The sequence below is a fragment of the Hemiscyllium ocellatum genome, chromosome 1, assembly GCF_020745735.1.
Source record: "Hemiscyllium ocellatum isolate sHemOce1 chromosome 1, sHemOce1.pat.X.cur, whole genome shotgun sequence".
Lineage (NCBI taxonomy): Eukaryota > Metazoa > Chordata > Chondrichthyes > Orectolobiformes > Hemiscylliidae > Hemiscyllium > Hemiscyllium ocellatum.
The window spans coordinates 47,883,100-47,894,755 of NC_083401.1; the positions used below are offsets into that span (position 1 = coordinate 47,883,100).

General features: G+C 39.0%; 1 protein-coding gene across 1 annotated transcript in view; it reads right to left on the reverse strand.

Moving 5' to 3' along the window:
* Positions 1 to 3,405: 3,405 nt before the first annotated feature.
* Positions 3,406 to 11,656, reverse strand: part of nars1 (asparaginyl-tRNA synthetase 1) — a 45,400-nt gene continuing 37,149 nt past the window's right edge. The window contains exons 14-15 of the mRNA XM_060829133.1: positions 5,706 to 5,837; positions 3,406 to 3,833 (exon numbers count right to left, since the gene is read on the reverse strand). Of these exons, the coding sequence (XP_060685116.1) occupies positions 3,702 to 3,833; positions 5,706 to 5,837 (264 nt within the window). The 3' untranslated portion in view covers positions 3,406 to 3,701. The remainder of the gene's footprint in view (positions 3,834 to 5,705; positions 5,838 to 11,656) is intronic.

The following is an 11,656-nucleotide window of genomic DNA, read 5'->3' on the forward strand; positions in this document are numbered from 1 at the left end:
TGCAACATAAATTCCCAGCTTGGCGAACAGAACCACAACAACGAGCACCCGAGCTACAAATCTTCTCCCAAACTTTGAGCCCTCCTAATTATTTGTTTGAGTTCTTTCTTGTTTTATTTATATTAGAGTCATCATCATAGAGCCATCCAGCACCAACACAGATCCTTCAGTAAAACCAATGCTGACCATAATCCAAAACTAGTCCCACCTGCCCGTGCTTTACCTATATCCTTCAAAATATTTATTATTCATGTATTTATCTAAATGTGCTTTAAGCACTTTAACTGTATACATATCTACCACTTTTCCTGGAAGTTCATTCCACACACTTAACCATTATGTAAAACAATGTACCCTCTTCTTTTAAATATACCGCATCTGACCTTAATATTATATATTCTCTAGTCTTGAAATTAAGGGAAAAGACACCTGCCATTCATTTTATCTATATCCTTATTCTTCAAGGGTCTGTCTTCAGTTTCCTGAAACTTATGTTTTCCTCCTTTGATGTTTTGACTAAGCTTGTAATTTCTTGTCATCAGAGGTTTCTGAATCTTGCCATCTTTCTTTCATTTTCACAGGAACATGCTGGTTGTGAACTCTAATCAACTGACCTTTTTTAAATATTGTCCACCTGCTGAAGGAGCAACGCTTCGAAAGCTACTGCTTCCAATGAAACCTGTTGGACTATAATCTGGTGTTGCGTGATTCTTAACCTAGTTAACATGGGAAAAGTTAAAAATCACCCATGACAACAACACTGTTGTTTTTACATCTTGCTATAACCTGCCCATATATCTGTTCTTCTCTCTTTTGCTGGCTGTGGGGAGGTCTGGAATACAATCCAAAATGACTGCAGCCTTCCTATTCCTAAGATCTATCCAAATTGCCTAACTAGATCAGCCCTCCAAGGCATCCTCTGAGTACAGCTGTGATATTGTCCATTGTCAGTAACACAACTTCCCCACCTCTTTTATATCCTCTCCATCTCTCCTGAAACATTTAAATCCCATAACGTTAGGCTATCAGTCTTGTCCCTCTTTCAACCAAGTCTCTGTAAGAACTGCAACATCATTGTTATAATTATAGTGATTATAATTGTGGGTAAGTGGAGTTGAAACGCCCATCAGCCATGATTGAATGGCGGAGAGGACTAGATGGGCTGAATGGCCTTAGTTCCACCCTATGTCTTATGGTCTTATGATGATTATAGTGAAGACAATAACAAATCTGCCTCTGACTGGAATGTCCAGTTTAAGTCCCAACTCATGATGGCCAGAGATGTGACATAACATGCTCAAACAAGTTGAATGCTGTAGAACAAGTTGAAAAACTCGAAAAACAACATTTGGGATTCTTGGCTTTATAAATCAAGGCGTAGAGGGTAAAAGCAAGTAGTTATGGTACATTTCTATCTCACACTGCATACACGTCTTCTAGTGCACTGTGCCCAATACAAGGCGACTTCATCTTAGAAAAGATATTAAGGCCTGAGAGAAACTGTAGAGATTTACTAGCATGGTATTAATGTTTAATTTTAAAGAAGTGTTAAGTGGAGAGCCAATAAAAACTGGGTGATGGTGGTGTAGTGGTAAGGTCACTGGATGGGTAACTTGGACATTAATATTCTGGGGCACGGATTTAAAATTATAACAGAGAAGCTGATGGAAATTAAAGTATCCAATCATTCGCCCAAACTCCAGACTTAAACTGGACATTCCAGTCAGAGCCAGATTTGTTATTGTCTTCACTATAATCATCACTATAATTATAACAATGACGTTGCAGTTCTTACAGAGATTTGGTTGAAAGAGGAACAAGACTGATAGCCTAACGTTATGGGATTTAAATGTTTCAGGTGACTAACCTCACATCATAAGAAAATCCCTCCATGCCTAGGATCAAAAAGTAAAGCTTCTCAGACTGACTCCAGTGCCAAAAAATCTTTCCCTTAATAAGAGGACCAAAACTGTTCACATCATTCCAGCTTGGTCTAACTAGGGCCTTGCATAGTTTTAGCAAGACCTTCCTGTTTTTAAATTCCAGTCCATTTGAAACACAAGTCGAAATTCTGCTTGCTTTTTCTACCATTCACTGAACTTAAACTTTTAAACAAAAGTACTTGGACTCGCAAAAGCCTTTGTGCTGCAGCTTTCTAAATAATATTCAGCTCTTCTATTCTTTAAGAATTTGTGATTGAAAGTGGTGACACATATACTGAGTGGATTGTCAGTGATCTTCATCATGAATTCTGATACAAGAGCTTGGATGTCATGCTACAATTGTACAGGGCCTTGGTGAGATGGCACCTGGAGTACTGTGTGCAGTTCTGGTCTCCTTATGTGAGGGAGGGTATAGAGGGAGTGTAACAAAGATTTACCGAAGCAAACAGCATTGCAGGAAATCATTCCTTTTCTGCTACAATCGACCATGATTAGTTATTAATGTATATTTTGCAGTAACAAAGAAATTCAAAAAGAAAACTCTCAGGAATTGTTAGAATGATTTTTGGAATGGCAGTACTGATGTGTCAAATTCTAACACTACTAGACAGGGTAAATGCAGGAAAGATGTTCCCAATGACCAGAGTGTCCAGAACCAGCAATCTCAGTTTAAGGATATGGGATAAGCCATCTTGCCCTGAGATAAGGAGAAATTTCTTTATCCAGAGAGTGGTAAACCTACAGAACTTTCTGCAACAGAAAGTAGTTAAAAGACAAATCATTGAATGTTTCTAAGAAGGAGTTAGATATAATTCTGCGGACTAAAGGGATCAAAGAGTATGAGAAGAAAATGGGAACAGGATACCGAGTTAGATGATCAACCATGACCATATAGAATGGTGCAGCACGCTTGAAGAGCTGCATTCCTGATGATGGGCTTTTGCTCAAAACGCCGATTTTCCTGCTCCTCGAATGGTGCCTGACCTGCTGTGCTTTTCCAGCACCATTCTAGTCCTGACTCCAATCTCCAGCATCTGCAGTATCCACTTCTGCCTTGAAGAGCTGAATGGCCTGCTCCTATTTTTGTACGTTTACATGAGATTAGTTAATCCTGAAATGACCAAGACGTGAACTCAAAACCTTCTGGTTTATATGGCTTTGCTTTATACTAGAAACGAGCAGTGCCATTACTTACTGATAAGGTTATTTTCGTAGCCTACCCGGGTTCTCTCCGACAGAATCAGAATGAACCTTGAAGTACATAATGTAATGAAACATGCATGATTTTCATAATTCTGTAAACAAGTCCTGTTTAGGTGACTGAAGAAGCAAGCAACATTGCAGGAAATCATTCCTTTTCTGCTACAATCAGAATAGCTAAGGATATGGGATGAATACTTAATGAATAGTTAATAATGTATATTTTGCAGTAGCAAAGGAATTCAAAAATAAAACTCTCACAAATTGTTAGAATGATTTATTATTGTAAATTTTGAACAAGCATTCTTGATATCAACATTGTACGCGAAGACAAGATAACCTACTGATGACAAAGTGATGTCAATTTCCAGCAGTTAAGCAATTCTTTAAATACAGATAACCAAGACCAAGGATTTAGCCAAGAGTCTGTACCTGAAATCACAGCCAGTGCTTTCAGATGCTGATGGATCGGCTGATCACTTGACAATTTTCCTTCTTTTTATGCAAGAGATAAAGTACATTAAATTTATTTTATTCCAGTGTTGCACCAAGGAGGTGTTACGGTTTGCACCGTTGAACAAAGCGTGGATACAAACATACGTCACGAATATGGTGTCTGTTGAGAAGCCATGTTAAAAATCGTTCCAGACCCAGGCCGTAACCACCATGAGGACAACTGCCATATTTACGCTAGGAGAAATAAGAATACAAATAAAGAACACAAGTGGAAATGAAAAATTTGAAGTCAGTTGAATAGGCATGCACACGTTGGAGTGATCTGCCTCCTTCCATGCTGTGAAAATTCTATGGTATGAAAACAAGACCTAATCAACTTATTCAAGGCGCCATCAAAGATCCCATTATATTTTTAGAGCAGCAGGGAGTTCTCCCAAATGCTTTCACAACTGTCACATCTCATTTATTGTAAGTAACATCAAAATTAATTGGGTATCCTGAAAGCTTGAGGGAATTTGATGGCTACAATAATAATTTGCAACATACAAGTACATTTTCCTTTTAATTCAAAAATATTAGGAAGGTTATATAAAAAAAAATGGTGCTGAGTTTAATTTCAAAGCACCACAGGAGTTACGTTTCTTTTCACCTTTAGCTTCAGTGCTTAGATGTAGTTGTAGATGTTCAGTGGTCCAAGAATTTATTTACTGTCCAGTGACTGAATGCTGATTATGACAGGACATTGACTAGGTGTAGTGCCAACAGCCAAAGAAGGTCAATGTACACATAGAAAAAACTAACACCTGTACAGCATCTTATTTCATCTTAAAGTCATTCACAGAAATGAATTGTGCTGAAGTGATTAGCTGCCAGATTTTCCAATTTAACAAGAAACAGCAATGAGAAATAATTAAATTTTGGTTGTTTAGTATTGCTCAGAGAACTGAATGAACGCATTGCTAAAAAGCACTAGTTATTTAGTCTACAGGAACATCAAATAGGCAGTCAAACTGGGCACCACACCTTCAGTGGTGTACTGAAGTTCTGAACTGAACTCTCAGCTCACTTTTTCAAGTGGTGCTTCAAGTTGTAACTATCCGAATGAAAAGGTAAGAATGTTAAGTGAACCAAACTGAAATTGTGTGTTCTTCATATCTGATGGATGGGATTTAGTGCCCTCTGGAGGCAAGTTGAGAGAGGAGGGGGCATTCCAATGGGAGGGAGATTACCAGGTGGGAACTCAAGCCACTTCTGCTAGAAAAGCACACTTTATAATGATAGCTTGTGGATTCCAAATCAGCACTGATGGCAATTCATAGCTGCTGGCCTTTGAGAAACACTTCATGCAACAGGCCTTCCGAAAGCAAGTGACATGGTGTTCTCCCTAGGTCTCCAACTGGGGTAAGACTTCTATTACCCAGTTTAAGTACCCTTAAAGAATTACCACTTTTATAAGGTACTAAAAATATAGTTGACATTCATACAACAGTGCCCTTGGGAGAAATTCTCAAAGAGAGGAAATTGGAAAAGAAAAATAACGTGGGAAAAAACAATGTGAAATTAGGGAGAACAAATTAAACCTTCGAGACGAAAACTAAATGCTCCTAAAATGTTGGCATTATCAAGAAATAAAAAAAATCTAAATGTACATGCATGAATTGTGAACTAGAATATTACTACAAGAAATTATAGCAAACTATTACATGGTTATATTGACTCATATTTTAAACTCACCGTTAAGAGCACACATAGAAACTGTTGGTATAAAGGGAGGGGCGAGGTGGTGGATAGCAGTGTTGGGAGATGAGTATGTGAAAATGCATTTTTGTCTTTCCATTGATGACTAAGATTGGTAAATACACTTATAGTGTAATACTAACCTACACAGGCCAAACAGTACTCCAGCTCAACAGCAATTAACATGGTAAGATTACACAACTTTTGTTTGTACGTAAATGTAGAAAACTAATACATGCAGATACCGTCAGAGGGATTATACACAGAACCAAAACAAGTGAAGGACACTTCCTGAAGTCTCCCTATGAAGTGAAAAGGCTGTGAACCACTTTTGATAAATGACCTGGAAAATAAACAATTCCAACTTACCTGGTCAGTGTACCAGTAGTAAGGAGTAGGATCAATGCCTTCACGCTCATAACCTTCCAACAGCTCCTCACTGTCCCAGATACGCATTGACCCTCCCACAATCTCACCAACATTTGGCATTAGGACATCAACCTCAAAATTAAAGGAAAAACATTTTACTTGAGCAGAGTGTTGAAAATTTGGAAAATTACATTATTTTAATTGTCTACACAACATGGGCATTGCTGGCAGTTTCTTGCCCTCATCACTCTCCTTAAAAGGGAGATGAGTTGAGGGTATTGATTAGCATGAGTTATTGTATCATTGTTATCAGAGTGACATGCCTGGGGAGGAGTAGGACTGGCAGCTCAATGTTCTAGGGTATAAAATCTTCAGGCAAAACAGGGAAAATCGTAAAAGAGGAGGTGGTATCACAATATTGATCAAGGAGTCAGTTACTGCAAAAAAAGAATTAATATATTTGAAGGTTCCTCAATTGATGTCACCTAGTAAAATTTAAAAACAAAAAGGGAGCAATCACATTGTTGGGAATGTATTAGACACTGCTAAACAATCATGGAAAGCTTGAAGGGTAGCTATGTAGGCAAATTTCAGAAAAGTGTAAAAATGACAGAATAATAATAGTAGGGAGTTTCAATATCCTGAACTTTAAGTGGAATACACAAGGTATGAAAAGTTTTGAGGGGGAGGAATTCTTAAAAATGTAAAGCCACATATATAAAGTTCAATGAGACAGGACAGTGTTGGACCTAATTTTAGGAAACAAAGGTGAGCAAGTGGTGAAAGTTGAGAGTGGGAGAGCATTTCTATGAAATTTCTATATTATTAAATTGGAAAGGGCACAGAAAAGGTTTACAAGGATGCTACCAGGAGTGGAGGATTTCAATCATAAGAGGAGGCTGGATAGGCTAGGACATTTTTCACTGGAGGATAGGAAGTTGAGGGGCGACCTTATATAGGCTTATAAAATCATGAGGGGCATAGGTAAGGTGAATAGCTAAGGTTTTTCCCCTAGGGTACAGGAGTTCAAAACTAGAAGGCATCAGGTGAGAGGAGAAAGATTTCAAAGGGGCAACGTTTTTACAGAGGGTGGTTCATATGTGGAATGAAGTGCCAGAGGAAGTGGTAGATGCAGGTACATTTAAAAGACATTTGAACAGGTACATGAACAGGAAAGGTTGAGAGATATAGTGGCTGGGTCCACTGCATTTGGTTATTTATATAAAATGATTTGGATGTGAACATAGGAGATATAGATAGTAAGTTTGCAGATGACACCAAAATTGGAGGTGTAGTGGACAGCAAAGAAGGTTACCTTAGAGTACAACAGGATCTTGACCAGATGGGCCAATGGGCTGAGGAGTGGCAGATGGAGTTTAATTTAGATAAATGTGAGGTGCTGCATTTGGGAAAGCAAATCTTAGCAGGACTTATACACTTAATGGTAAGGTCCTAGGGTGTGTTGCTGAACAAACAGACCTTGGAGTGCAAGATCATAGCTCCTTGAAAGTGGAGTCGCAGTAGATAGGATAGTGAAGAAGGTGTTTGGTATGCTTTCCCTTATTGGTCAGAGCATTGAGTGCAGGAGTTGGAAGATCATGTTGCATTTGTAAGGACATTGGTTAGGCCACTGTTGGAATATTGCATGCAATTCTGGTCTCCTTCCTTTCAGAACGATGTTGTGAAACTTGAAAGAGTTCAGAAAAGATTTACAAAGATGTTGCCAGGATTGGAAGATTTGAGCTATAGGGAGGGCTGAATTGGCTGGGGCTGTTTTCCCTGGAGAATTGGAGGCTGGGGGGGGAACCTCACAGAGGTTTATAAAATTATGAGGGGCATGGATAGGATAAATAGATAAAATATTTTCCCTGTGGTTGGGGAGTCCAGAACTAGAGGGCATAGGTTTAGGGTGAGAGGGGAAAGATATAAAAGGGACCTAAGGGGCAACTTTTTCATGCAGAGTGTGGTGCATAGAATGAGTTGTCAAAGGAAGTGGTGGAGGCATCTAAATGGGTATATGAATAGGAAGGGTTTAGAGGGATAATGGGCCAAGTGCTGACAAATGGGACTAGATTAGGTTGGGATATCTGGTCAGCATGGATGAGTTGGACCCAAGGGTCTATTTCTGTGCTGTACATCTCTATGGCTACAATTTGGACAAACACAAGCAAATGGGACTAGTTTAGTTTGGGAAACATGACCATACAGACTAGTTGGACCAAAGGGTCTATTTCCATGCTATATTTAAGATAGTCGTGGCAAAAGATGAAGATCAACTGGAAATAAAGGTTTTGAACTGGGGGAAAGCCAATTTAAAAAGAAGTTAGGATCTGGCCCTACTTGTCGGAAAGTCTACATCAAAGCAGTGGGAGTCTTTCAAAAGGGAAATCATGAAAATGCAGGATCAATATATTCTGTAAAAGTGAAGAGCCGAACCAAAAATACTCCATAAAACTCTGGATGTAAATGTACTGTACTGGATAAGGAAGAAAAGGGAAGTTTGCGGTTGATACTGAAGGCTTTTCATACCAGAGCTCTAGCGGCAAATAAAAAATGCAGGGGATTACTGTTTTAAAAAAAAAGGAAAGTGAAGAAGGAGCAAGAAAAAACTGCAGCAGGTAAAAGAAAATTCCTAAGTTGCAAACTGACAGTGGAACCAAAAGATGTAGGTGAGGTTTTAGATGATGGCATTTGTACTTACAATAGAGAAGGATGATGTCGGCAAAGAAACAGAGGGTGTAATAAACTTAACTTACTATTGAGAAGGAAGAGATATTTGCAGTTTTAGTGGGCTTAAAATTGGATAAAATCCACAGGGAGGAAGCGAGGACTACAGATGCTGGAGATCAGGGTCGAGAGTGTGGTGCTGGAAAAGCACAGCAGGTCAGGCAGTATCCGAAAAGCAGGAGAATCCTGATGAAGGGCTTATGCCTGAAATATTGATTCTCCTGCTCTTCGGATTCTGCCTGACTTGCTGTGCTTTTCCAGCACCACATTCTCGACTAAAATCCACAACCACAGAGAAGATGTATGTCAGGCTGCTGGGGGAGGTAAAGGAGCAGATTGCAGGGGTACTACCATTATTTTTTAAAATCCTCTCTGGACACAGGAGGTGTGCCAGAGAACTGTTAATATTCAAGAAGGATAAACCAGGGAACTGTAGGCCAGTGAGCGTAACATTAGTGATTGGAAACTATTGGTAATGTTCTGAGGGATAGAATTAATCTCCATTTGAACAGGCAAGGGCTAACCAAGGATAGGCACTATGTGTTTTCCATGTCTCACAGGTTGAAGATTTTTGTAGAGAAAGATTTGTGAATGATAGTAGTATCCTGGATGCAATCTACATCTAGTGGTTGTGGTCAAAGACTGTTTTTGTGAATTAGACCATGCTCAGCATCCTGCGTCTAATGGCATACTGTAGGATTTGGTACTGGGTTCCTTCCTTTTTGTATTATATATTAATAATCTGGACATGAATATAGGCGATTTGATTCTCAGGTGACACAAAAATTGATGCAGTGGTAAATAGCAAGGAAGAAAACCTTGGGGATAGACTGGTTAAATGCATAGAACAATGGCAAATGGAATTTAATCCTGAAAACTGCAAGGTGTTACATTCTGTGAAGATTAACAAGGCAAGAGAATATATGATGAATGGTCACACCTGAGGCAGTACAGAGAATCACAGAAACCTTGGTGTGTATGTCCATAGAAAGCAACAGGATATGAGGATAAGGTGGTTACAAAACTACATCGGATACTTGCCTTTTAGCTGAGGTACTGAATACAAGAACAAACAGGTTATCATAGAGGTACATAAGACATTAGTTAGGTCACACTATGCCCTGTTCCGGCCTAGACCTAGTCCACTGAATTCCTACAACAAACTTGGACTTGAACTGATTAGCCTTTAACAACTACAGGTAAAACAATTTACTACTACAATCACTGGTCAAGAGGATGTTTCCTCTTAAGGGAGAATCGAGATCTAGGGGACACTTATTAAAAATACAGGGTCACCCATTTAAAATGGAAGAGATGAGACCAATTTTTTCCTCACAGCATCAGTGCCTTTTCAGGAAGGGAATCTTTAACATTTTTACGACAGGAGTAGCTAGATTCATGGTAAGAATTGGGAGGGGCTGCGTGAAAAGTTATCAGGGATAAGCAGGAATGTGAATTTGAGGCTATAACATGACTTTTTAAAAAACAGCAGAGCAGGTTCAGAGGGCTGAATAACTGGCTCCAGCTCCATGCATGTGCGTACAAACTATAGGAAACTACCATCAAGCTTAATATTGTATATGTTCCAACAAAGCCTGGGTACGAGTTTTGCCCAGGCTGGTTAAACTTCAGTGAAGTAACCAATTTTCATCCATGAACCACTAATGTACACTCTTGTGGGCAGGAGAAACTCAATGTGTCAATTAATCACCATTCCACATCTACATTGCTCTCTGTTTGGAGTTACTCAGTAGTGATCAATGTCTTATGCCTTCTCACCCAGAGTTAAAAGACAAATGGTAATCACCTAGCTATGAGTCTGATGGAGACCAACCAGAAAAATAGACAGTGAACCAAATCCAGTATCTTTGTAGCATGTCATGATCTGACAAACCAGATCCTTGAACTTACAACAATCTACTTCCAAAGTTACTGACAGTAATTTCATGCTCTGAGTAGTTAGAGCTCTTTGGTGAGCTTAAAATGCCTTGACATCTTGGCATTATTACAGCAGACACAAATACATTTCTTCACTTTTTGTCAGGGGGGGGCGGGGAATGCACTGCAGTGTTACTAAATCATACAAAGAAGAAAAACCACATGCTCAAACTGTTACATCCCAGATAAAGCAAATTCAACTAGGAGAACAAAACGAACATAAAAATTGACTAGGAAAATAACATTTTAAAAAAGTTAAATTTTCAGATTCTATCTGTATACAATGGTAAATAGTGTACAGCAACAATTGCTCGACAGTGCATATGCACAGCAAGTGGATGAGGATAGAATCATGTTCACACTGACTAATTTCAAATACAAAGAGTTGTCACTCAGTTGAACAATCAAAAGGAAATTGACATTCCTTGAACAAATATTTCCCCGTGAACGAAATGAAAAAGAGCAAATAAAAAAAATTCCAAAGAAGCTAAATTAAATGCTTTATAAAAATGTCATCATTGTAGTGAATCAATCATGTTCTATGCATAATTTCTGTAATGTAGCCTGAGTAATCTACTGCTATTTGTGTACATCTGCTAACTTTCCTCAGGTTGGGGATTTTAAATGATTTCCTGCTGGATGAAATATCACTTAAACTCCAGAAAACCCATCTCAACAAGCCCACATTTTGTTTATAAAATCAAAAGGGACATGTATAGGGTAAATAGACAATGTCTTTTCCAGGGTTGGGGAGTCCAGAACTAGAGGGCACAGGTTTAGGGTGAGAGGGGAAAAATTTAAAAGGGACCTAAGGGGCAAATCTTTTCACACAGAGGATGGTGCATGCATGGAATGAGCTGCCAGAGGAAGTGATGGAGGTTGGTACAATTCCAACATTTAAAAGGCATCTGAATGGGTTTACAAATAGGAAGGGTTTATGCGCCAAGTGCTGACAAATGGGATTAGGTTAGGATCTGGTTGGCATGGACAAGTTGGATCAAAGGGTCTGTTTCCAAACGGTACATCTCTATCTAGCTACTAAAACCTTCATTAGTACTTTTGTTTCCTGTCCTTTCCTACCAAGACCTTATCATCCAAGGTGACTCATTCAAGTTTTACTACCCAGACTCAACTCACATTTTCTCCTCATCGCCACCTTTGCTATTCAATTCGATCCTAGTCTGCTGATGACTTAATCTTAAAATTTTTACCCTTGCTTGCAAATGTCTCCATGGCCTTGCTTCATGTATTACTGAAAACCCCTTCTCCCTTCAAAGCTAAAGCTT